Here is a 27,894-nt window from a genome sequence, read left to right as displayed (position 1 = left end):
GGCACGTACGTGGAGGGATGGGGGAGCGGGACAGTTGGCAGCGCGTGGCACGTTGCTGCAGCCAAGCCTATGCCCTCTGACTGACTTCCTCTGCTTTGCAGCAGGAGGAGGTGGCGGAGCAGCTAGTGGGCAGCTGGCGCCCCCCTTGCACAAGCCTCCGCCCCAGGGGCTATCCCTGCGCTCCACCGGCTCGCCATGATCGCCACCGGCGGCCTACTGAGGATTTCCGCCCGGAAGCAGGATCCCCTTCGTCCCCCGAGTCAGGTTCCCAAGCGCAAGCGGAAAGCCAAGAAGAGGCGCAAGAACGATGTGGTGGTGGTGAAAGGCAAGCTGAAGCTGTGCTCCGTCTCTGGGCTCATCGCCCTCTGCGGGATCCTAGTGCTGCTGGTGGGCATAGCCATGGCGGTGGTGGGCTACTGGCCCAAGGCCAACGAGGCCAACAGGGAGGGAGGGAAACAGTCCCCGCCCGCGAGCGGTGGCCGCCTCATCCCAACCACGACCAACAGCAGCAGCAGGGGCAGCAAAAACCGGTCCAAGGGCCACCTGGGAACTGTGGGGGGTGTCAACTCCAGTTCCGTGGGCGCACCCCGGAGCACGCCCCCGGCACGTCCCACCGCCCCTCCTCCGGCCTCCTCCGCGTCGGTGGGGTTCTTCTTCCGCGTCCTCTCTGGCTACCTGCACTCAGATAAGCTCAAGGTCTTCGGGCCCCTCATCATGGGCATCGGTATCTTCCTCTTCATCTGCGCCAACGCGGTGCTCCACGAGAACCGAGACAAGAAGACCAAGATCATCAACCTGAGGGATCTCTACTCCACGGTCATCGACGTGCACAGCCTCCGGGCCAAGGACCTGGCCGCCGCCGCCGCTGCCTCCTCGTCCTCGGCACCCACCTCAGCGCCCCCCGGGGCCCCGCCACTCAACGGCTTCCTCAGCTACGTGCAGTCGCGGGGCCTGGAGCTGAAGCCTGGGAGCTGCGGCGCCGCCGGGGACGCCTTCGGGGCAGCAGCTATGCTGGCCCGGGGCTCGTGGCCCCAACCCGCAGGGCTGGGCGGGGGCAGCAGAGGGGCCGGGGCCACCGCCTCCCCACCAGACCTGGCCTCTTCGCCACGCTGCCCGCGGGAGCCCCCGAGCCTGGCAGAGGCCGTGTACAGCATCTACCGCGAGCGCTCGTGCGAGGCTGGCCGTCGCCGGGCTGCCGCGGCCGCTGCTGCCACAGCCACCGCCACCGCGGCCGCCAGCGGCAGCGGCAGCCTGGCGCCCTGCAGCGCGCGCGAGAGCTGGGGGCGCCAGAGCACCGCCAGCTCTCTCGTGGGCTCCTCCCTGAGCGCCTTTGCGCTACTACCCTTGCAAGGGGATCACGACGCGGACGGAGAGGTGGAGGGCGCGAGCTGCAGCTGGCAGAGATCGCCTGGGGAACGTGGATCCCGGGAGATCCCGCGGAGTGAGCTCGACTTGAGCTTGACGGAACTCCAGGGTGACCCGGCGGCTGGCGCGCGCTGGGCGCGCAGACAGCTGGAGGAGCCCGGGGGCGCAGCGGCGACGCGCACCGCCAGGGGGCAGAGCGGCCAGCTGCCCAGGACCGGCAAGTACTGGGCTCTGCGGCGCCGCAGCACCAGCGTGCTCCCGGACTACCGCGCACCGCTGTCCCCAGAGCCCCCGCCCTCTCCGCAAAGCGCGGACCTGGAGGACCTGGACTCGAACCGTCAGTCCAAAGTCGCCTCCCCTTCGCCCCCTTTGCGACTGGAGGAGTCGCCCCCCGCCACTCTGGGCTCGCCAAGCTCCCAGTCCGAAGACCCATCCTGCAGCAATAAGGGCTACACCCCACTGCAGGAGGCCGGCACCTCCGTGGAGTCGGTTGTGGACGAAGTAGACAAGAAAACTCAAGACTGTGAGGCCACCACTGACCAGGGTGCGGAGGAACAGAGCCCTCCAGAGAGCCCCCCGGAAGATCCCAGCCAAGGGCCAGCCACGGCCCAGCCACCTCAGCCGGTGCAGAGGCAGTTTACAAACAAGGAGAAACTCTTCATGATTTCGAGGTCTCACGCCATAGGGGGAGAGGATGGAGAACTGGAAAGTACTGGCATTTAGGGAAAGAGGGAGGAAGGGGGGAAAGGAGTGAGAAAATATGCCCACTGAATCCGAATTTAACAGTTCCCTCTTTCCGTGTGGACTTATCCGAGGAAATCTTCCAATACCCAAAGAGCTGCAGAATGTTATCCTTGAATTGTGTTCACAAGGTTCTTGTAGATAACTCCAAGCAATTTTTTCTTTAAAAAAAAAAAAAAAAAGCAAACTAGTCTTTTATGTCCGATGGTGATTGTATGTTCCATGCAAACCAAATGTATGAAAAAGTCAGCAATCTAGTTCATTAGATAAAATGCTCTTAATTTTCTTAGGATCAAAATAATATATTTTTGACAGTAACTGTGCACTTAAACTTTTTTCCTTTGGAAATCCTTATTTCCCTAAGCCGTGTACTCTGCCGCTGGTTATGTCCATAGCTGCTTGTGAATGACAAGCCTTTTTTTCCCTATGCTTTTGTGGAGCATAGAAGGTTTTGACTAGTTCTCTCAGAACTGATATTACTAAATGAAGTTAAAGCCAGAAGCATGAGTATGTCAAGAAAGAGCGTTTTCCCTGCCCCACCCCACCTCTGCTCATCCAACTGCCCAAAGGCCTTTTTATTTTAAAAAAGGATATATACATTTTGCTACTAGCGTGGCTGATGGAGAGGGAGGGGGCCAGCATCTGGGCGGACTGTTACATTCCTAAATTCACTATAAATGATACTTTATTGAGTATTATCATAACTGTATTGCAAATAGCATTAACATTAAAAATCTTTTTTAATAAAAAAGGTTTCCAAACAAACACTTAAACATAATATTGCCTCATTTTGCCTTGAAACTATTGCTTCTAACACATTAAACATTTAGCAGTTTGGCTAATAAATCTAAAATATTTTGTGAAGACACTGCTACTGTGATTGTAGTTACTGTTGCCAAAGCACCATCATAACTCAATCAATTTCCAGTATATTTTTAACTTTTCAATATAGATAGTATTGACCATTTGGGAATTTCTTTTTCAAATAGAACGAAACCTTAAATAAATAGTAATTTTCAATAATACTTCTAGTTTACCTCAAAGTATTAATATACAGAGCACCAGGCTTAATATTCCCAATTCATACTCTTAGAGTTGACTATTTGACTTTTAAAGTTCATAATCTTTAATCCATGGCTTACATAAACTAAAAGATGTTTTAATAATTTGGTAGATTTTTACACTTGATTTTACTAGAAGTCAGTGAGTTAATTTTCAAGAACAGTAGACAAATGATGCCCCTTGCCTTTGAATGTGAGCCTGTATTGGAAATGGTATTTTAATTTTTTTTTCAGCCATTTGGATGCAAGTTCTGCAGTTGCACACAGCCAAGGCTATCATTGCAAGAGGTTAAGATAGCGAATTTGAAGGCAAATCCTGTCAAAGATGAGTCATGTTGGTCCCCGCGGGTGAAGCCGTGGGTCCAGGGTGGAGAGTGAAGGTGTGAGAGTGAAACAGGACCCCCACTTTCAGCATGTGCTAGCTGCATAGCTTTGAACAAGTCACAGTGCTGGGTCTCAATCATTGGATCTGTAAAATGGGAACAACTAGTCATACTACATAGATTTACGAGGTAAGGGACAAAGACCTATAAGTACAGAGCTGAGCAGAGCACTTGGCTCAGAGTATGTTCTCAGTAAATGGTGGTTATTGTAATTATAGCGTAATATATTGTCTGAATGCATGCTGTAGAAGAATGGGACTTCCCTTAACCTGAGCTCGAGAAAGCTTCTGCTAAAATGTGGACCATCCATTTATCTGTATAACCTTAGGTCACTTAGTCCCTCTAGGTCTCTGGTGAATGATACGATCTCTATGATTGGGTTCAACTCTGAAAGCTTTACCTAAATTCAGGGTATTTGTTTTGTCCTGTGTGTAATCATATATTTGTACATACAACATTGCAAAGTGACTATATGTAATAAACTACCATTTACTGTACCTAACATTCAGTAATCAATTTTAAAGAACCTACTTTATCCCCACATTGAATCTGGATTAAGCTAATAACTCACTTTAAAGCTGTGGACTAATTTATTTGGCTCTTCTGTATAGCAAAAGTGATTTCCCACTAGTAAGAGTGGCAAGCAAGTGTAATCAGACCTCCAGGTAGTGTTAAATTTTAAGCCGCCATTGTTTTATCACTTAAATTTTTATTCAAATTTCCTTAGTCTTCCTTCTTTATTATCTTGCATCCTGAGTAATTTCCATACTTTATGATGAGTTGTTTAAATTACTGGGTACTTAACATACTGTATGGATGAGTTGTTTAAAAGGAAAAACAAGTTCTAGTGCTCTAAAATGCTGTTTCCAGTCCTCAGAAAATGCACTGTAAGATATTTAGCGAAGAATAACACCACTAACTCTTTAACTAAAGAAAGGTAGGCAGATTAATATATCTATCCCCTTCGAACTTTAGAAAATCCAGTCCAGCCAATTGACTAGACTTAATGATACCGATTGCCTAGTTAATTTACTCAGGTTAAATAAAAACTTCTAGCTCACATTGATCTTGTGGACACAGACCCTCTGAAATTAAGTAACTCCACTGAACTAATCTAGTTTAGTCTCAAATCACACCTACCTTAACCATTGAGTAATTTAAGTGGAGTTGTTGCTCCTGAAGATAAAAAGGATGAACCCAATTTTCCAAATCTTGAGGAGCTCGGCTTTCATTAGATCATTGAAAGAACAGCAATGACAACAGCTGGAATTCCCGATCTTCCCTTTCTTAGGAGAAAAGGTCTTCTGCAATAGTAGTAATGCTCAGTGTTACTACTTCCATGGCCAAGGTCCGTTATACATACTCTACACATTTTATTCCAATTACTCCTCACAGTAACTCTACTGAAGGAGGATTGTTATTATCCCCATTTTAGAGAGAAAGCTGCTCAGATCAGAACGAAGAAGGACTTGCCCAGGCGGACACAGCTGATGAATGGCTGAGTGAGGAACTAGAGTGTTGAGAATTATCTGGACCTAGTGGCAGATGCTGAGCTGAAACTGTCACGTGTGGAGATCAACAAAATACCGTGTACATTTTTAGTCTACTACTAGATTCTTTTTCCCCAAAACCATTCTTGCAGATAAGTAGAAAGTGTTAGAACGTACAGCCAGTTTAAATGCTGGAGTTTGTATTGGAGTCTTCAGACTGGCAGATAAAGCTTTTTTTTCCTGCTTGACTCTGCAGGGTTTGTTATACCAAATCAATAAAACTACTAGAAGGGATTTTAGAGATTATGGAATCCCCCCCCCCGCTGCCACGCATTATTTTTAAATGAGGTTGCTAAAAATTAGAAAGATGGAGTCATTTGTTCAAAGGCAAACAGCAATGGCAGAACTAGAATGTTAAAATAGTTGCAATAATTGGCATATGCATTGCCCCCCCCCAATTTTTTTTTTCTGGCATACTAGCTGGGCAAGCTACTCAAATCTCTTTCTCTCTCAATTTCCTTTCCCATTCAGTAGGAATAATAATGGTACCTACCTCTCAGGATTGGAGAAAGAATTTGTTTATATGAATTAATACCTGTTTAGAGTACTTACAAGAGGCTTGGCACATAGAGAGTGTTATGAAAAGCTTTTTTAGTTTTATTTAAAATAGAATTAATTGCTAAAGCAAATCATTCCATGTGGCCTTTTTTATTAATAGAATAATGTTAGATTTAAAAATCTAAAGTGTAAGACAACATAGCTAAGTGGCTCAAAGTGTGACTTAGATACAACTGCTACTGGGCTTCCACATTTGTTGAATGGAGATAAGTAATAGCATCTGGCTCATGGAATCCTTTATTTAAATGAGGACTAAATAAACAAATACACTTATCTTAAAACAACTCCTGGCACAAATATGCCTTCAGTAAATGTTAATTCCTATTATCAAGGCAAAATACAGAAAAGTAATTAATAGGCTAAATTTACTACTTAATTTTTAGAGGCAACCATAAAAGTACTATATTGAAAAATCTTTAAAATTTAAGTATATTTTAAAAAAAGAGAGAGAGAGAGAGACCTTAAAAATGAGTTCTCAGGCTGCTATCATGCCCTCAATAGAACATGGAAATAATGAGAGCTAGATAAATATATACTCCGCATGATCCTGTGATCAAAATATTGTAAAACAATGAGTGATGCCCAAGCTGGCTTACGTGGCTGTATCTGGCCATGATTATTCCATCTCCATTTATTGAGGGTGGTCACATCAGAAAGGCCACGCTGAGCAGGGAGAAAGGCTCCAGGAAGATCTGAGGTGTGTGTTCATTTATTGAAATTGTCCAGACAGAAGATTTTTAAATACTAATTTTCTATCCAGTTATTCTGAGTTCTTTGTAAAGATGCAGTCTTGAAAACCTTTTTGAGTTAGACAACTTTTGAAAAACTCTCGCACAACAGAAAATCGGAACAAACTAAGTATATGCATTTTTATTTTGATCAGAAAAGTATTTTTGTCAAGATATAGAAATAATTTTACAGTGAAATAGAGAATACAATTGATATTTGTGGAGTTTGTATTCTATAGACCAAGGCTATTGCTTTATTTTTAATTTTTGGCTTAAAATCATTGGATGAATATTTGTGCTAAGGTTTTGAATAACTAACTGTAAAGCTTCTAAGATTTTTTTCCCCTCTCTCTAGGGAAATCATCTTTTAGGTTTGTTTCTTCAAAATTAATGACTTAGAATAGATATGAAAATTTTAACATGTTTTTAATATTAAGTCTCCACAAGGTGAAGAGTCCATTCGCTCTAACAGCTGTAGTCAACAGCTACCTTCACTCTCCAAACACCTGGTGTGTGTGCTAGCAATGTCTCTCTGTGTCAGAAAGGCAATGGCTGGTGTTAGGTGCCTGTGGGCATGAGCAATAGGAATACTATAAATGGCTACCCTCCTGGAAAGTTACCCATCACCCTGAGCCAGGATACCCAAGGACTTCTGCCCTCTGAAAATATGATATATTTATTCAACTTCAAACTGGCTCCAACCCTTACTCCATCAACAATGCTAGCCTACAGTATGGTCCTGCCTGACAAACAAGATGTTTGGCTGGTTCATCACTAAGATAAGTTTTTTCTGGTCATAGTGCTATGGTTAGAAGACTCAGCTTACCCAGATTCACAAAGCTTACTCAGCACCACAAAGCACATGTCTCAATAACCTGTTCTGCTTCACCTGTGCTCTGACCCCACACTGTCACCCAGTCCCGCTAAAGGCAAGAAGGTTGACTACCAATCCCAGGGAAGGGAGACAGGGCACAGGCCCAGAGGTAGGAGAAACAGAGAGTCCCTCAAAAAGAAACAAAAGATAGTTAGGTTAAATGTGCTTAGATGCTTTTCTTTCACACATGAGCATGAGGTACTCGTGTTTGTAAATGATTTGTATGTAGACAGGTGCCATACAATGAAACACAGCAATTTTTATTCCTTATAAAATATCCTCTCAGCAAATGCATGGTTGGGCATTAATTTGTATCTTTTTCAATACTGAAGAAATTCAGTATAACATTGTATTATTGACGTAAGTCCACCTGATACTAGAAATTGCTAAACATCTGATGTTAAAATAATGTAAAAGAAACTGATGGGCAAATTTAAAAAGATACTTCTACTTTGAGAAACCCAAGTATCTTTAAACTATGTCTATACTTTGAAAGGAAGAAAATACACCAGTTATTAATTATAACTTGTCTATTAGGTCATTTGGAGCAAGACAGGTCAAAAAACTACTTTGTTTCAGTGTAGGACTTTGGTCACTGCACACGCACACGTGTGTGCGTGCGTGCATGTGTGTGTATGTGTGTGTGTGTGAATAATTGCCTTATCACTCCATTTTTTTTATCGACAGAACCTAAAGGAAAATAATTTCACCTATATGAGTAAACTTCGTTAGGTGAAGCTTCTGCCCTTTTGATAAAATATGTAATTCATTTGTGGACCAGTCCAAGGTATATTTTTAACTGCCTATTATGAGCCAGGTAGGCACTGTGCTAGGTGGAAGGGATTACCAGGGGTCCCCAAACTTTTTACACAGGGGGCCAGTTCACTGTCTCTCAGACCATTGGAGGGCCGGACTATAAAAAAAACTATGAACAAATCCCTATGCACACTGCACATATCTTATTTTAAAGTAAAAAAAGAAATAAAAAGAAAAACAAAACAAAACAAAAACGGGAACAAATACAATATTTAAAATAAAGAACAAGTAAATTTAAATCAACAAACTGACCAGTATTTCAATGGGAACTATGCTCCTCTCACTGACCACCAATGAAAGAGGTGCCCCTTCTGGAAGTGTGGCGGGGGCCCGGATAAATGGCCTCAGGGGGCCGCAGTTTGGGGACCACTGGATTAAACTATGAGCAAGATACAATTCCAGACCACAGGACCTTGCAGTTGTATTATTGTTGGCACAGGCACATGACCAATAATTTCAACAGAGTACGAATTATGAGAGAGCTATGATATGGACCCTCTCACTGAATCTTGAGAAATGAAGAAAATGTCAGTTAGGTTGAAAAAGGTGGGAAAGGGGTGTCAAACATTGAAACCAGCAGAAGGCAAGACACAATTTAATAAGCTAGGTTATCAGAAGAGAACTGATATTTGACTCTTCGCTAGCATCCCCATGATTGCAGACAAAGTGAGTTATCTATTTTGAAAAAAGAAAAATTAAAAATAGTTGTGATCTTTTTATTCATTTGTCAAAAGATAACCATTTTCTTTGATAAATAATAGAAGCAAATTCAGAATTAAGATTAAAGCGATTTGGGCCTTTAAATATTCAAAATATATATTCTTCCACCATTAGATATTTAATTATACCCCTTTTGTAACTGACCTCAACGAGCAGGACTTCCTAACTGAGAAGTGTCAGTACATTAAACCAAGCTAGCTTTCTGAGCAAGAATGATTTTTTGCTGAATTATATATTGCTTTAAAAGAAGCCTTCAATCTGTGTATGTGGCATGAAGGGATTCCGCCACTGTACCAGGCCATTTGTGTTTCAAAGGTGGATAATGTTGTGCTGATCCCTATGCTATAAGGATTGGAAACAGCATAAGCTTGAAGGCTATTTTATCAGGATGCAGGGAATTTTACAAAACACAGAATGTATTTCTACGTCAATTTGTAACATCATTTATATCTGAGCAAAACTAATTTAACTTCTTTAATAAAGCATCCCATTCATATGTTTTTCTCACATCTATGTTCATAGCAAAAGGAAAAGTTAGTTTACAAATATCTATGAGAAATGTATGAGTATTCTTTAAAAACTGATGGCAAAAGATGGTGCTTTTTTAATTTCCTTTTTTTTAATTCAGTGAGAAAACGGGAGGCAGAGGCAGACTCCCACATGCTCCCTGATAAGGATTCACCCAGCTAGCCTGCTAGGAGGTGATGCTCTGCCCATCTGGGGCGTTGCTCCATTGCTCAGCAACCAAGCTCTTCTTAGCACCTGAGGCAGAGGCTATGAAGCCATCCTCGGTGCCTGGGGCCAACTCACTCCAATTGAGTCATGGCTGCAGGAGGGGAAAGGAGAGAGAGAGAGACAGAGAGACAGAGAGAGACAGAGAGACAGAGAGGCAGGCAGTAACAGGGGTAGGGTGGAGAAGCAGATGGGTGCTTCACCTGTGTGCCCTGACTGGGAATCGAACCAAGGACATCCACACATCAGGCCGACACTTTACCATTGAGCCAACTGGCCAGGGCTGCTTTTTAATTTCCAAATAGCCAGTCATCAGGGATAGTTTCTGAAATCAGGTGCAGCTAGAATTCTTATTTGATACTGTATAAATACAGGCTACACTTATTTCACATACAAAGGTGCCAACTAAAAGGCCACAAAAACAAATGAACAAAGGAAAAAACCCTACTTTTCAATACAAATATTAAAGTACAAAAACAGTAATATTCTGGGTTTTTTAATTCCCCACATTTTGATTTCTTTGAAATTGTTTTAGTGTATAAATGCAGTCAAGGCAAAATATAAAATGTGTTCATGCTTTTCTCTAACCCATGAGTGTGAGAATTTTGCAAAAGCACTTTTTGTTACAGATAACGTTCAACAGATTATCAGTTGCAGTTTTATTATCACAGCCGCTAAGTAAGTCTCTCATGGAGATATTTATTGGTGAAGAGTTTAAAATTTGGAAATATTGGTAGATAAAGTGCTGTGTGTAATATGACATGGTAAATGATGTCAGGAAGCAAACAGAATTCTTGAGAGAGCAAGAAAATTCAAAAGACTGATTTAGTGAGCTAAATGCTAATCCTTCTGCATGTTTAACCACACATCTCAATGTGTTTGAAGCTCAAAAGATTACTTCAGTGCTTGTGCATTTGATTGTATAATTTTTTCCATTTGTATTCCTAATTTCATTTCAGCTTCTTGCTTGAGACCATTTCTTGATTTATCAGTCTTGCTAAGGATCACTACCTTATAAAAAATAAATGTATTCTTATAATAATAATAATAGGGTTAAAAAATACCAAAAGTAATTTGAATACTTTACTAATAATATAAATATAATTGTTTGTACCCCATTTTTAAGTATCTTCTCACATAGAAAGTAAGTTGAATGATAGCATCTTGAAATGTACTCCCAAAAAACCAAAACAATTAAAGTGCATGTTTGCAACTTCCTCATTCCTTAAATCCCACAGATATCGTACACTAAAAATTTGCTTGAATTTTTATGTTACATTCTAAGTTGAGACACGGGAGTGAGCAACTTCCAAGATTTCTTTTGTTATTAGGTGAATTAAACAGAAATTTAATGATTTTATAACTGCTTTTAAAAACTCCAGCTTTGATTTAGTCATACCAATTAAACATAACACATATAAATTGAAGAGAGCATCTAGCCAGCCTGTTAGTATGAATCATCTTAAATGGAAGTACCAAATTCTAGTAAAATAAATAAATAAGTAAAATGATATGAAAAAAAAAAAACCTTATTTCAGCCATGTTTAGGGCCAAGAATAAAAATAATCCAGGTTGGTGTGTGGCAATTTCAAATGCAACATAATTTTAAAAAACTATTTGGTGGCCCTGGCCGGTTGGCTCAGCGGTAGAGTGTTGGCCTAGCGTGCGGGGGACCCGGGTTCGATTCCCCCAGCCAGGGCACATAGGAGAAGCACCCATTTGCTTCTCCACCGCCCCCCTCCTTCCTCTCTGTCTCTCTCTTCCCCTCCCGCAGCGAGGTTCCACTGGAGCAAAGATGGCCCGGGCGCTGGGGATGGCTCCTTGGCCTCTGCCCCAGGCACTGGAGTGGCTCTGGTCACGGCAGAGCGACGCCCCGGAGGGGCAGAGCATCGCCCCCTGGTGGGCAGAGCGTCGCCCCTGGTGGGCGTGCCGGGTGGATCCCGGTCGGGCGCATGCGGGAGTCTGTCTGACTGTCTCTCCCTGTTCCCAGCTTCAGAAAAATACAAAAAACAAAACAAAACAAACAAACAAACAAACAAAAAAACTAATGATTATATAACTGTGACAGCCCTGGAAAAGGTTAATTAAACTGGTTTACACAGTGGTTGAGATATAGAATTATTTATCCATGCTCTCACGTGGAAGAAAAGTGTAAGTACCAATTCTAATAGGCTGTTTTGAATTATAATCCTTGGAACTGGTGGTTGAATGAAGAGCCTTTTCTACCCACTGAAAATTACAAGGTCCCAGGAGTCCCTCAGCCCTGCCTCATTTTTCTCTGATTTCATTCATGCATGTTAGGAAGACCAATGTCAACAACAATAAAGACCTATAATTTAATGCCCTCCCCCCCAATATTTAGCATACTTACTTCACCGAAGAAAGACAGCAATAAGATATTAGGTTGGGTCTCAGAAAGAATAATCCAGCTATTGTATCTTTTGATTTATAAACTCTCCATACAATCTCAAAGCCGGATGGGGAGATTGCTGAGGTGAGCCAGAGGGCCTGTTAAAATCTTTTATTACTATAATATACTAAAACTGATGTGAGTGCCTAGTACTGATTTCCATATCTCAGACTGGAATGATAGATTTGGGAATCAGGCTGTTGAAATAAAAATTAGGGTTGATGATAGAAGTATTACACGAAGGGTACTGGACCAGAGATCTCAGAGATGTGATTAGTGTGTGTGCAAACGTGTGCGCCGGTTAACCTGCAGAAACATAGAGCAAGAGCATCTTTACAACTTACTACCTTCATTTGAAGTTTGTTAAAAAAGCAACAACAGGGTGTTAAGAAAGCATAGCATAGTAAGGAAACTCTTGTTTGTTTGTTTATTTATTTATATAATTACATTTAACAGGGTGGCATTGGTCAACCAGAGTACATAGATTTAGAGAAAACATCTCCACATCATTTGGACAATCGATTATGTTGTATACCCATCACCCAAAGTCAAATCATCTTCTGTCACCCTATCTTTTGTTTCTCTTTAAGCCCCCATAGTCCCTATGACATAGACTGTAATCTTAAGAAAATCAACAAGTACCAAAACTTAATTTTGGTATCGTAAATTTTATACTGACACAACAAAGAAAGATTTAAATGACTAGTTTTTGTATTATACTTTGCCTTCCTATTGAATAATTTCTATTCTCATTATGCTTACTATAGTCGATATTATAAGTGGAAGCGGAGACCTAAAACTTGTAGAGCTCTGAGCCTTAACAAATGGGCTTGCAGAGACTGGGGTAAAGCTCTGACAGTGAAATGAACCAAATAAACGTCAACTTTACAGGCACTGAAACTGATTCCAGACCAAATTTTCATAATTAAATTAAAATAAGAATGATTCATTTTGCTCAGTTAATATACAGGCTATTCCTTCCGCACTCCCCACCTCTAATTTAAAAATTCAGAGATGGTCAAAATAATTTTAAAAGAGCTTATGTTTGTTCTGCTGACAGCTGGGAGTATTTTAAAGGAAATTTGCTATGGAGAGTACTCAAAAAACTCTTCTCAAAGTGTAACATCATCGACATTCCTACGTAGAGGTGTAACATCATCGACATTCCTACATAGAGGTGCCTGTCACACACTTGAAGTGAACTTGATTTTCTCTCGTCTTTATAGAACTAACCTGTGAACGTCTTGAATTTCAAGGCAGAATATGAGCCTTGTTCACAAAACAAGCAAACACACATAGCAATAAATATTGCAAATTTCATCTTATCACCCTATTTTATGCCTAGGAAAATTTATTTAAATAGTATCATTCATTTTTTACTTCAATTTTGGTTTTCCATAAACCACAATAAAGCGTTCAAGCCTGGGTCTAATTAGCATAAACACGGTGTGAATTTTACCATTGTCAAAGGACAAATCAGTTAATTTAGGTTAAAAACGATTTATTGCGTTTTATTCCTAGTGAATGCCTGTCGACGTTGATTATTCCCGGATCTTCCTTGAACTGTGCAGTCAAACGCTACAAACTCTATTGAGCAATTTCAAAATCATTTCAAAAAGAAGAGTCAGTATTTAAACTATATCAATACCCAATTTCCAGACTGCTTCGTCTAAAATCACTTCCTCATGCATTTATCCTTAGATGACTCACATAGTGTTACTTCTCTTAGCGGTCTAAAATTTTCGATTTCCCTGCATCTTGCTCCCCCTACTGTTGAATCGATGTATGTACTCCTTAAAGTACAAATAAAGACCACGTTTCAAGGTATTAAATGCTTTCTCTATAAGATGCATGTTCTCTCAGGCTGCCCCCACCCCCCACCCCCAGTCAGAATGTGAGTTAATATAGATAATAAACAGTTTCTATCACCATTATTCCCATCAGTAACATAAGCTCACTCTGTATTGTTTCTGAATTCTTTCCTGTAGCTAGGTCCACATCCTAGAAATGTGAACCAATGTCCCTTGCCAGGGTCACTGCCAACATCTCTTGACCGGAAGTACTAATACTGGCCACATTACATGCCCACCGCTGTTCTTTTTTATTTGTTCATTTGTTCAGCTAACAGTTATCATAAACCTAATCTTCAGACTTTGTGCTTAACAATGAAGATATTAAAAGAATGTACTTCCTGACCTTGAAATATAAAATATACTCTAGTGCTGGACACTAATAAGTAAATAAATAATTCTAATGTGTGACAGGTCGAGGCTGTGTGTGTGTGAGTGTGTGTATCATAGTTGTTAAGAATATGAATTTTCAGCTCTGAGCTAGCCCTAAATATATTCTCACTTGCTAAATAGGACATTTGTACTCACTTCAGGAGGTTTTTATGAGGAATAAATGATATAAATGATATCAGATATATAAGGTCCTGTGTTTGACATGTAGTAGGTGCTCAATAAATGCCAGCTGTTATTATTACTAGTCAATAATTACACCCTAATCAGCAGCAGCTATCTAGGTTTCTTACAGAAGGCACTCTTCCTTCAATCACTCGCTACTCAGACTTCTTTCATGTGGTTTGACAGAGCATTTAAATCAGTCAGGGCCCGATCAGAAAGGGAAAGCAGAATGAGTTATGTGACATCAGATAAAATACAGAAATACAACCAGGTACAGTGTTAGGTGGAGCTGAGGAAAGTGAAAGTCCAAGAAAGAATTTGGACTATTAAAGAAAGAGTCATCAACCTGAAAACCCAAGCATGTCCAACCACATAAGTGGAACTCTGAATTGAAGACTCCCGCTTCTGTGTACTGCCACCGTGGTGGGTCTACCACCAAGCTCTGGGGCGGAAGCAGGAAGATCAGAGAAGGCACTGACCGGTCAATCAGAGGAACCAGGCCCGTCCAGATGCCAAGACAGGACTGAGGAGGGAGCTGAGCCTCTGTTTAATTGAAGGTATGTCACCAACCACCTGGGGCCACTGTGGACAGTTGGGTCAGCAGTTGGAAAGAAGAGCTGGACAAGAAGTGGAGGAAATCTGTGACAAACTGGAACCTGCTTACTGCTCTACTGTGACCATATCTCTAATGATCTTTCGAGAGTGACGGTTGATGCTTCCCTTCCACCTGCTGCACAAGGGTCTTTAAGCTACTCTAACTTGTAGGCATCTGTGGGAGAGAATGCTAGAAATATAATTCCAGTTTTACAAAAGTGACATAGTGTTCATTTGTGACCATGAAGATAGTCCTTACTTCAGGCCAACTAAAAACTGAATTTTTAAAGTTGTACCAAGCTAGCCTACTTTCTCTTAAGACATATGTAGTTTTGTTACCTTTTCCAGTAGAAGAAATAGCCCAGATTTTTCAAGAGCAATTAGAACACTGGCAAGAACCATCTCTTCCTGCCACAATCATAACATAAAATGACTGAATGAAGCATTTTCTTTTAAAAATTTCTTTTCATTTTTAAGAAAATTGAAAAAGCATTTGATTAATATGCAGGAAAAGAGGAGTTAAGTAAGAAATGCACAGTAAGGAAGGTGTGATGTGTTCTCAGGTGAAGATTATAAATTATTAGCTAAAATTATTTTTAGGTATTTTGATTAATATTTTCTCCCTTTGTGCCATGATTGTAGTGATATAAAAAAATTTCAACTACAGTAAAGTAGTGTTACCTTGTATTTTGCCAGTTGAAAAGTATAGAAACAAGCATATGTAGACTATACACTCCAAAGAGATGGAAGAGGTAGTCTGGTAATATTTGGTAATATTTAGTAGTCTAGTAATATTAACTCCCAGTTGAGAAGAATTTTTTTCTGTGTGTATTTTTCTGAAGTGAGAAGTGAGGAGACAGAGAGACAGATTCCACATGCGCCTGACACGGATACACTCATCAAGCCCACGAGGGGGCTGTGCTCTACTCATCTGGAGTGTTGCTCTGTTGCAACAGGTGCCATTCTAGTGCCTGAGACAGAGGCCATGGAGCCATCCTCAGCGCCCAGGCCAACTCTGCTCCCATGGAGCCTTGGCTGTGGAAGGGGAAGAGAGAGATAGAAAGGAGAGGAGGAGGGGTGGAGAAGCAGATGGGTGCTTCTCCTGTGAGTCCTGGCTGGGAATCGAACCCAGGACTTCCACATGCCAGGGCCGACGCTCTACCGCTGAGCCAGCCGGCCAGAGCTAACAAGAATTTTTGACAAACTGATATCACTTATTTTTATAACAAAGTTTTTGTTTTTTGTTTTGGGGGATTTTTTTACTAATATATGATATTAACTATTTTTACAATTCCTCCAAGTTAGAATTAATGGTCATTGAGTTAGTGACTGAGATATATATATATATATATATATATATATATATATATATATAACTCTTACTGAAAAAAATAAGTTTAAACAGCCCCTTCCATTTTACTGTAATAGGATTCAACTATACTAGCCCTTTTATTGTCACCGTAGCTCAAAATAAGTTAATTACTTCTATTTTGTGCAATACATCCTTACATAAATCTAACTCTTATGATTAGCTTATAGGTACACACTTACCTTCCCTTAGATTTACACCTATGCATAAAGAAAAGTAAAGAATTAAATAGCATATTTGGTGACCATTTGTCTCAAAGAGAAGCTTGCACTAATGAAATTTGAGATGTCTTCCTATGAATAGCCAGCCTTTTCGCAACTTCATTTGAAGAAAATTTAATCACGACAAAGCACCCTTTCCTGATACCTTTTAAGATATAATCTACCTCAACAGAATCTCAATTTAAAACACAGATACATATTTAAAAAATTAAAAGTCCAGTCTCTTTGCTGTGAGGAGCAAAGGTAGCTATGGCTGGAGCCAGATAGTGAGAACTGAGGCCCAACTTCCTTGTGTCCCAGTGCCCTGGACGAATGACTCTCAAACGCAGGCCCTGGACTGGCAGCATTGGCATCACCCGGAAACTTCGTGGAAATGCAAATCCTCAGCCCACTCTAGGTCTACTGAATCAAAACTCAAGGTGGGGGGCCCTGGCCAGTTGGCTCAGTGGTAGAGCATCCGCCTGGCGTGCGGAAGTCCGGGGTTCGATTCCTGGCCAGGGCACACAGGAGAGGCGCCCATCTGCTTCTCCACCCCTCCCCCTCTCCTTCCTCTCTGTCTCTCTCTTCCCCTCCTGCAGCCGAGGCTCCATTGGAGCAGAGATGGCCCGGGCGTTGGGGATGGCTCCTTGGCCTCTGCCCCAAGCACGAGAGTGGCTGTGGTCGCGACAGAGCGACGCCTCAGATGGGTGGAGCATCACCTCCTGGTGGGCGTGCCGGGTGGGTCCCGGTCCAGCGCATGCGGGAGTCTGTCTGACTGCCTCCCGTTTCCAGCTTCAGAAAGAAAAAAACAAAAAACAAACTCAAGGTGGGTCCCAGCAATCTGTGTTTTGAAAGTTTAACTTCCTTTCTAGGCAATTCTGACACCTGCTCAAGTTTGAGCACCACTACCCTGAACTCTACTAAGTCTGGTCAGTCATCTGTCAAATACATTTCCTTTTGGTTTCAAGAAGGCTCAGACAAGAGAATGTGCATGGACAGGGAAATAGGTCCCTCTGAATGGGCAACAACAAAATGGAACATGTACACCTTCTTGAGGGAGGGGGAGGGAGGAGGGTTGTAGGGGAGAGGGGAGGAAAAGCTCAGGAGTGGGGGGAGAGAAACTGTCATTGGAATCACAAGAATTCCAAGTCTCCTTATTATTCCCATCAGTGACTCAAGGGAAACCCAGACTTACCTGTATGGCCAGGATGCTAAAGGGATTTCAGGGTTGTCATACCTGCCTTCCTGCTTCAAGGTGAAGAACCACAGCCTCATCAGAACCCCTTCTTCTCTCTGATACTCATCACCCCAAGTGTGCCAATATACAGTAGCTCATGTCCAGTATACAAGTTAGGAGTTTTCTAGGATTTCTGTAACAAAATACCACCACCTGGGAGGCTTATACAACAGAAATTTTTTTTCTCACAGTTCTGGAGGCTGGAGGTTCAGGGTCTAGATGTTGGAAGGTTTGGTTTCCTTTGAGGCCTTTCTCTGGCTTTTAGATGGCTTGCCCCTGTGTCTTCACGTGGTCTTCCCTCTGTGTCCCTCTATGCCCGGATTTCCTCTTCTCATAAGGATACTAATCAGATCAGTGTAGGGCCTTCCCAAATGGCCTCATTTTAACTTAATCACAGCTTTAAAGGTCCAATTTCCAAATACAATCATACTCTGAGGTACCGGAGGTTACAGTTTCAATAATGAATTTTGAGAAAACACAAAATCAGTCTATAACACTCTGGTTGGGTAGTCTTCAGCAAGGCCTGTTCTTTATCAACTTTGTTACTCCCTGCACCAAAATCTTCCCTGTTCATGTTACACATTTATAATAACACCGGCAAGAATTCTGTAACTAGGGACATCACAAAGACAAGAAAAAGTTAGAAAATGATTGATCTCATTTAATTTAATAAGAATTAAATAGATTTTTCATTTTACATAAGTATGGTTATATATACATATATACACATGGAAAAGTGTTATGTGATAAAATTCCAGTATAAACACAACCTAATGAAAATAGATGAGTCTTGAAACATTTGTGGCTCAGCAAATGGCTTCTCTCTGGGTTCTCTTTTGCATCATCCAGGCATAGCTTCTAGCTCCCGTTGTCTGGTTTCTGTGCCTTTTGTTAGGGTCTCTACAGCAAACTGGAAAGCACCTCTGGGCATGCCATCGCTCCAAGCACAGAATGTATATCCGCATAACTGCTGGCTGCTAGGAAGTTTTGTCTTCCAAGGAAACTGCTTATTCCAGTAAACAGAAGGTAAATGCCTGCTGTCAATTGTTTATTACCTAGGAAATGTGCCTCTCTCTGTCTAGAGGACCATCCAAATGCTTCCTCTCTCTTTGTTATGCTATAGGGGTGGGAGAGTCACACAGTCCAGAAGTTTGGGTTGGCCACAGGGCTGTCTTGGCCTTGGTAACCCCTGGAAACAGAGACAAGGGTTTGCAAACAGATCCTCCATTACCTTCTAATACAACTGCTGCTGTTTTGGCTGAGTATTGGAGGCTGGTGGTCTAAGAACCTTAACATGCAGGTTCTGGTGAGAAGGCTTCACCTGGCCAGATGTTAGGCTCCTTAACCATTCTAAAAGCAAGGAACTAAAAACTGAAGTCCATGGTTTGCTCAGAGACTGGGGCCCCAGCTCTGCCTGAATATCTTTCTTTAAATGCTAATTTATTTTCTTTAGGTGAGAACAAGGGAGATAGTAAGGCAGACTCCCGCATGCGTCCAGACTGGTATCCATCCAGCAAACCCGTCTTAAGTTGATGCTCAAGTACTGAACTATTTTTAGCACTTGATGCTGATTCAATTGGACCAACCAAGCTATTTTCAGTGCCCGGGGCCATGATCGAATGAATTGAGACACAGCTGTGAGAGGGGAAGAGGATGAGAAGGGACAGATAGAGGGGTGAGAAGCAGATGGTTGTTCCTCATGTGTGCCCTGACTGGGAATTGAACCCAGGACATCCATACGCTGGGCTGACACTCTATCCACTGAGCCACCAGCCAGGGCTGCTAAATTATTTTCAATCAACATATTATCATTGTCACTATGTCCTTGGGTTCTCCAAATATTATAAGACATGTGTGGCTTTTAAGGAGTCAGTCTTAACCCCCCAGATCTAATGTGACTCCTAATCTCAATCAAGGTCTTATAGTTGGGGTAAATGACATGTGGATATAGTACACAACTATAAGAGAAGGTAGAGAGCACCTGTTTGGTGATCTAATACTCTTGATTGCTCTGATCTTATAGAACGTGAGGACTTAAACCAATATATTACTGAAAACTAAGTTCTAAATCATACCCACCAGAACTTTTGAAAACCAAAGCAAATTATACCATAGCTCATTATTGAAGAAAAACAGAGGTGATCAAATAGTGCATAGACAGGAGATAATTCTGGGTACAGGGAAGCAGGGATATGAACGAACAAGGAGAGTTGATGAGGGGTAAAGAGAAAAGAGAGAAAGAAAAGACAAGACTTTGCAGCTTTCCAAAGGAAGTTCTTATTTGCTGTAACTATTTCTATAGCTGCTACATTTCCTCTGTCGTGATTATTTATAGACAGTCAAAAGTGTCTCTTTTTCATGTATAGGTTCCAATTAAAATCTGGCAGCCATTCATCAAAACTGCGAAGGCAACGCTGTAACTATGTCAGTGTGCAACCCACCTCCACTTCCCCAAAATCAGTCTCTTTTTCAAAGAAAAACGATTTTTTTGGGAAGTCCTTTATCTATAAGGCGAGCAAGCAGTGAAAGGGCTCAGGCAGAAGAAATATTTTAGCAGCGTCTCCACGGCATCTTCACTATTGGCCTCTCTCCATGTGTTCAGGCCCCATAAACAGACAGTTTATATTATGTTCTTTCTTTATTGAGCAAAAATATATTTTCTGTGAAATATGAATTTCCTGTCAGCTTCTCACAGTTCAGTGATTCCTGGCAACATCAAAGGACGAGATGACAAAGTGGGATGCCGTCTGAACATAAAGACGCTGGGTCCTTCCGTCTCTTTCAAGAAATAATGGTGTCAGCAACACCTCTCGGCTGAGATTATCATCATCCCAAACAGCCCTCATGAGCTGGAAAGAACCCGGGGTGTGAGAGCATGGGCAGACACGCCAGTTGCAAACCAGAAATGCATCTAGCATTTGGAAATGCTAAGATTTCTTGGTATTTTGTCATGATTACTGCAGCTCTAATATCTGGGGGGAAAGGAACAATGGAGTATAAGAAAAATATGAAAATTAATAATTACTTGGAAAGAAATAACTGTTGAGATAATAAAGAATAGCCATAAGGAATGCTACTCTGCAAATACTATCCTCAAACCGGGTGACACGGAAATGCCACACATGGCACATATTTTTTTTATATATGTATGAATGAAATTGAAGTAACTCAGATCCCAACGAATTGTAGAATGCCTCTTCCATTCCCACCCGTGCACTGAACCTCTTTTCCCTTATCTCTTGAAGTGGCCATCGCTAGCTTTTCCTGCCTGCGTACATCCCAACAAGGTCAGTGTATGTAACCATGGGAGACGAGAAGAGGCAAAGCAGGTTGCTTCCGAATGCTTACGAGTGTCACGTACAACGATGCACTTCATATCGATCAGCAGAAGGGTCACTGAACGCACTCACAAACTGGCATGTGAACTTGTTGTTCCAGCCAAAGGAGTTATTCTAGATGGGAATATTCATTTATACAAGCAGATCTGAGTCAGTGTTGTTCTGGAAAAGAAGGTGCCAATATCAAGTAACAGAGAGTACATCTTAAAAAAAAAACCCAAAACCCAACACTTGTAGACAATCAGTGGTTCCCTATAGGTGGTGATTTTCCCCCCCTTTAGGGACGTTTGGCAATGTGTAAGGATATTTCTGGTTGTGACAACGAGGGTATGAGTGTGCTATTGGCTTCTAGTGGGTGAATCTTAGGGATGCTGTTACACATCCTGTAACGCACAGGGCAGTCCTCCCCCTGCCCCGCTCAACAAAGTGTTAATTAAATCAAAATATCAATTAGTGCCCAGAATGAGAACTGCTGTGTGTGTTAAATATGGCAGAGACGTTTTGCCACTTCTTCCATCAGGAGCTGGAGTCTGGCTGCCCACTGTGCCTTCACTGACTGAGTACAGGTTCCGGGGCGGGGGGTCTCCAGAGGCCTGTGGGTTCCGCCGGTGCTCCCTGAGACCACCCACCAGATCCCCTCAGGATGCTGCCCCACGCATGCCTTCCTGCCAGAAAGGAACTCAATGTGCAAAGTCAAGTAGCTAGGAAGACCCAGCTGTCTCAGCTGCCCCAACAAGGCTAGCAGATGAGCCCAGTCACCCCTCAGCTTGGCGACGAATAATAAATGGCAGTTCTAAGTGATTAAGCTTCAGGCCGGTATGCTATGCAGTCACAAGTAACAGACACAAGTCGTCAGAAACTCTTTGTAACAGGCCTACTGAAAGTGGTCCCGGAAAGGGCAGCATCTAAGCCTGTTTCCTCCAATGACACAACCAAACCAACACAATCCTGCAGAGATTTCTGGGACAATCACCCTTTCCTAGTGAAAACATTCTAATTACTGCTGGGTTCCGCTACCCCTTCCTACCCTTTAAGTCAGTAACAACGGAGGTGTGTTGAGGGAAGGGAGGAGGATAGGACAAAGCAATATCGCTATGAGAATCCCTGTTAAACAGTTACGTGCTACGTAGGTCTGTATTTTGCATTCCGCATGCCATTCTCTGGAAAACCCAGGAAAGACTGCGTTTCTACTCACAAGTCCTGCAAGAATGAAAGGATTGCATTCCACAGGACATTATCCTCTGCAGTCACTCACAGGCAGGTGGAGTCTCAGCAAGCTGCCAAGACTGGCCAGCCCCCGAGGGCTGAACGTGGGCGTCTGCGGAGGGGAGGAGCAAAGTGCAGTCGGCCCGCTCTACTCTGTCAGGCAGTGGGTGACAGCCCAGGGGTCTCCTCTTCCACCTGACTACCCTTCCCTTCCTGCTTCCTGAGCAGCGGAGCTTTCTAAGCCAGCCTGCCTGCCTCCAATTGTGGGGCACAAGAAGTCAGCTCGCAGGCCCCTCCCCGAGGTCCAGGCACCTTTCTCCGCCAGGCTGGACCAGGGCTTGTTGACAGCCAGCTGTCCAGGAAACTGTGGGCGAGGAGCTTCCTTCCTCATTAACAAGACTACCTTTCAGGGCTCGGGAGCAAGTATGGAATGAGGAAGCCCCGTGGTGTGCAGCCTCTCATAATGACCTCATTGTGTGAAACATCTGGAGGAAGCAGGACCACTGCTGGCTGCGGGGAGCATGCGCCCGCCCCTGCCGGCCCCCTCCGCTCTGTGCTTTGGGCTGACGCAGTGGGAGAAGAGGGAAGGAAGCTCGCTGAGGTGGAGTAGGGGACAGACGAGGGCCCACCACAGCGCGGAATGAGGGCCACAGGCCACAGGCACGCCTCCTCCCAATCTCATTGCACCTGAGTCGCTTGCAGTTTCCTCGTGCGTCTGGGATTCGCAACCCTGGCTGCATATACATAATGCTGATGTCTGGGTTCACCCCAAGGAGTCTCATAAAGTTGTCTGGGGTGGGATCCTGGCTCCAGTAACTCCTCATATGCAGGTGTGCATTTGTTTAGGGCGGGAAACTCCTATTCCTTCTGTCTGTGGCTCTGAGGCTTTGGCCTTCCTCAGTCCCTGGACAGTTCATTGCAGTTTCCACCATCCGCTTTAGCGCCAAGATAAACTCACAAGCGCCAGCGCCCTCTGGTGTCAGCGAGGATACTACACAGCTCCCTAGGAAAACATTTTATTAGGTCAGAACCGTTGAAAAAGAAGATACACTTGCAGATGGAAAACTACGAAAATAACCTGCACTTGTCAATGTTAACAACTTGTGCGTACATTCATTCACAGAATATTTGGATAAATATTTTTCTTACAAAAATAGAAGTAGGCTGTATATCTTGTCTTGCTAACCTTTACTTCATATACTGTGAATGCATTTTGATGCAAGTAAATGTAATTTAGTATCATTTTAACTGATGGTATAATCGAATGATATTTCACACACAACAGCAATAAAAACACCTAACATTTATTAGGTGTTTTGTATATTCCAGAAACTATGTGAAGTACTTAACATTGATAATCTCATTTTACATTCACAATACACCTATAAAGTAGGTATCATAAATATCATTTTAAAGATAAGAATGTTGATGTTATAGAGGTTTAATAATTTCTCTAAATGGTGGAAGCAAAATCATACATAAACATTTCGCTCTATATTGTCAGGTATAAGATACTACATCCGTTCCTTATTGTCACCGTGTTGTTGTTTTTTGTTTGTTCTGTTTTGCTCAGTCAAGTTATGAAAGGACATTATTTTAACTTTATTTTTTACTATTACTTTGTATTAATTTCAGGTGCATAAAGTGGCAGTCAGACAATTATACACTTTACAAAGTGCTCCCCCTGATATTTCCAGTACTCACCTGGCACCATGCATAGTTATCACAGTATTACTGACCATCCTCCCTGTGTTGTACTGTGCATCCCCGTGACTACTCTGTAACTACAAGTTTGTACTTTTTAAAAAATCCCTTCACAGCCCTGGCCGGTTGGCTCAGTGGTAGAGCGTCGGCCTGGAGTGCAGAGGTCCTGGGTTCGATTCCCGGCCAGGGCACACAGGAGAAGCGCCCATCTGCTTCTCCACCCCTCCCCCTCTCCTTCCTCTCTGTCTCTCTCTTCCCCTCCCCGCAGCCAAGGCTCCATTGGAGCAAAGATGGCCCGGGCGCTGGGGATGGCTCCTTGGCCTCTGCCCCAGGCGCTAGAGTGGCTCTGGTCACGGCAGAGCGACGCCCCAGAGGGGCAGAGCATCGCCCCCTGGTTGGTGGGCAGAGCGTCGCCCCCTGGTGGGCGTGCCGGGTGGATCCCGGTCGGGTGCATGCGTGAGTCTGTCTGTCTCTCCCCGTTTCCAGCTTTGGAGAGAAATGAAAAAAAAAATTTTTTTTTAAATCCCTTCACCTCTTTCACCCAGTCCCTCAACCCCTTCCCTCTGGTAGCCACCAATGCACTCTCTGTGTCTATGAATCTGTCTCAATTGTGTTTGTTTTATTCTTTAGATCCACATATAAGTTAAATCACGTAGCATGTGTCTTTCTCTGACTGAATTATTCTACTGAGCACAATACCTTCTAGGTCTACCCATGCTGTGGCAAATGGTAAGATTTTGTCTTATTCTTAATTTTTCTTTTTTACAGAGAAGCAGGGAGAGAGACAGAGTCAGGAACATTGAGCTGTTCCCGTATGTACCCTGACCAGGGATCAAACCGGAAACCTCTGTGCTTCAGGACGACGATCCAACCAACTAAGCTAACTGGTCAGGACTAAGACTCTATTCTTTATGGCCAAGTAATATTCCATTGTATATATGTACTACCTCTTCTTTATCCACTCATCTACTTATGGGCTCATAGGTTGCTTCCATTTCTTGGCTATCCTAAATCATGTTGCAGTGAACATAGTAGTGCATATATAAATTTTTTTTTGTATTTTTCTGAAGCTGGAAACGGGGAGAGACAGTCAGACAGACTCCCACATGCGCCCGACCGGGATCCACCGGCACGCCCACCAGGGGCGAAGCTCTGCCCACCAGGGGGAGATGCTCTGCCCCTCCGGGGCGTCGCTCTGCCTCGACCAGAGCCACTCCAGCGCCTGGGGCAGAGGCCAAGGAGCCATCCCCAGCGCCCGGGCCATCTTTGCTCCAATGGAGCCTTGGCTGCGGGAGAGGAAGAGAGAGACAGAGAGGAAGGGGGTGTGGGGGTGGAGAAGCAAATGGGCGCTTCTCCTGTGTGCCCTGGCCAGGAATTGAACCCGGGTCTCCCGCATGCCAGGCCGATGCTCTACCGCTGAGCCAACCGGCCAGGGCCATATATAAATATTTTGCTATGTCTCCCCAGGCTAGAGAAATAAAAGAAAAAATAAACATATTAGGCTACATCAAATTAACAAATTTTTGCACAGCAAAGGACATTATCAACAAAATGAAAAGACAACCTAATGAATGGGAAAACATATTTGCTAATGATATATCTGATAAGGGGTTAATATCCAAAATTTATGAAGAACTTATACTACTCTACACCAAAAAACCAACAATCTAATTAAAAATGGGAAGAGGATCTGAATAGACTCCTCTTCAAAGAGGACATACAAAAGGCCAGAAGATATATGAAAAGATGCTCAACTTCACTAATGATTAGAGAAATTCAAATCAAAATCACAATGGGATGTCACCTCATATACGTCAGGATGGTTGTCAGCAATAAATCCACAAGTGACAAGTATTGGTGAGGATGTGGAGAAAGGGGAACCCTCCTGCACTGCTGGTGGGAATGCAGACTGGTGCAGCCACTGTGGAGAACAGTATGGAGGTTCCTCAGAAAATTAGAAATGGGTCTGCATTATGACCCAGCAATGCCACTAATTTGAAAGAATATATGTACCCATATTGTTTTTTCTTTTGGGAGTCCTACATTGTGCTGTGTGATACATACATACAAATCCACTTGTGGGCATAGATTGTTTCCTTATTCCTTATGTTAAGTCCCTGAATGAAGTGTTTATGGATCAAAATATGTGCATTTTAATAATTTTGAATCTATTACCAAACTTTTCTTTTAAAATGGCATACTACATTCTCAGAAGCCCCCCAAAAATGTGTGCCAGTGTATTCTTGTGTGGAAAAAAATGTATCAATTTTCATTTCAAAACACATACACACACACACACACAACTTTTGATGGTCTCAGTAATTTTAAGGGTGCAAAGGATTCCTACGACAGAAAATTAGACTGTGTAAACTTCTATGAGTGATATTTCCTTTACCTCTGTCTCCTGCCCCACTCCTGTTGGCCCACAGACTCTAATTTGGCTGCAGAATCCACTCTCTCCCTTTCAGCTTTTTGCATTTTCATGTTTATCCCTCATTCCTGTGTCAGACCTGCGATTCTGTCACAATTGGTCTAAATTCCATGTGTGCTACCATAGCTATAGCAACCATGAGTCCAACATTTCCAGAAAACAAAAACCATTTCCCTCTGTCCATCCCTCTCTTGACCAAAGAATGCTGTGGTGGAACAGCCTGTGTCTTAGGAGGGGTGACATAGTGCTGTGGAAAGAGAATTGGTTTGACTATCACCGATCTTTAGTGTCACTGTAGTTTAGTGGTTATGGATAAGTTATTTAATTTTTCTGATTTTAGTTTCCTCATCCATAAAACATTAGAATATTATATTGGATTTTAGGGTTCTGAAAATTAAGTAAAATGAATTAAGTAAAGTCTCTAGTACCAAGCTTGGCAGAAAATAGGAATTCAACAATGTCTTGTATTTCCCTGATTGTCTTTATACAGCTGTATTTTCAAGTCTTCATGTTTTATATATATAGCTTGTATGAATAGCCCAGAACTAGATCTTTTAAAAATCCAATTGACAATTTCAATCTAACTAGAGAGTTTAATTTATTTAAATTTGTGATTCTAGCCTGACCTGTGGTGGCACAGGGGATAAAGTGTCAACCTGCAATGCTGAGGTCACTGGTTTAAAACCCGGTGCTTGCCTGGTCAAGGCACATATGGGAGTTGATGCTTCCTGCTCTTCCCCATCCCTTCTCTCTCTCTCTCTCTCTCTCTTCTCTCTCTCTAAAAATGAATAAATAAAATCTTAAAAAATAACTTTGTGATTCTAACATAGTTGAACTTGTTTCTTTAAATTTGTAATGTGAACTTAGTCACATACAAAAAGAATATTGAAAACAAATCTTATGGTTGAAGAATTATGAACATCTGTGTCATACCTAGTTGAGCTACGAAATTGAACTTGTCATTACTGTGCATATCCCTTTTCCAATGGTGACTCTTCTTTCCACTTCTACTAGGTAACCAATATTATTTTTCTTTAACTCCTAACTTGATTTCTTTTTCTTTTACCATCTATGCATGCATTCTTCTTCAATATATTGTTGAGTTTTGTGGTTTTGAATTTATGTAAATGCATTATATAAATGCAATCACACAGAATTAATTCCTCTGTGAATTTGCTTCTTGTAAGAATTTATCATTATGTTTTTAAGATCATGCTATTGTGCAAAGATGTAATTTAGTATTCATTTTCTTTACAAGACAGTATGGTCCATCTTCTGAAGATGTCAAAATGTATCTATCTGTTGTGTTGATAGATATTTGTATTAACTTCAGTATTTGTTTGAGCCTTATTCGTACATCCATTCATTTATTAGGCTAGGATGACCAATGCTCCTATAAGGATATCTTCAGGGCACATGTGCAGGACTTCTCCCAGTAGAATTGCATACATATGTTGCTTTTCCAGGCAACA

The 27,894-nt window shown here is 42.5% G+C and overlaps 1 protein-coding gene across 2 annotated transcripts in view; it reads left to right on the top strand.

The window, feature by feature from the left end:
* TMEM200C (transmembrane protein 200C) overlaps positions 1-27,185 on the top strand; it is a 30,424-nt gene extending 3,239 nt beyond the window's left edge. The window contains exon 2 of one of the 2 annotated variants that reach the window (XR_010727483.1): positions 24,760-27,185. Coding sequence is in view for 1 of the 2 variants with exons in the window: in XM_066246920.1 (XP_066103017.1) it covers positions 196-2,088 (1,893 nt within the window). In the remaining variant the exon portion in view is untranslated. Of the gene's footprint in view, positions 1-101; positions 4,024-24,759 lie in introns of those variants that run through there. The other variant, XM_066246920.1, reaches the window with a different exon arrangement.
* The last annotated feature ends 709 nt before the right edge of the window (positions 27,186-27,894 follow it).

This window comes from Saccopteryx bilineata, chromosome 11 (genome assembly GCF_036850765.1).
Source record: "Saccopteryx bilineata isolate mSacBil1 chromosome 11, mSacBil1_pri_phased_curated, whole genome shotgun sequence".
NCBI lineage: Eukaryota > Metazoa > Chordata > Mammalia > Chiroptera > Emballonuridae > Saccopteryx > Saccopteryx bilineata.
Note: the sequence above shows the minus strand (reverse complement) of the source record. Positions and strands in the feature narration are given on the sequence as shown.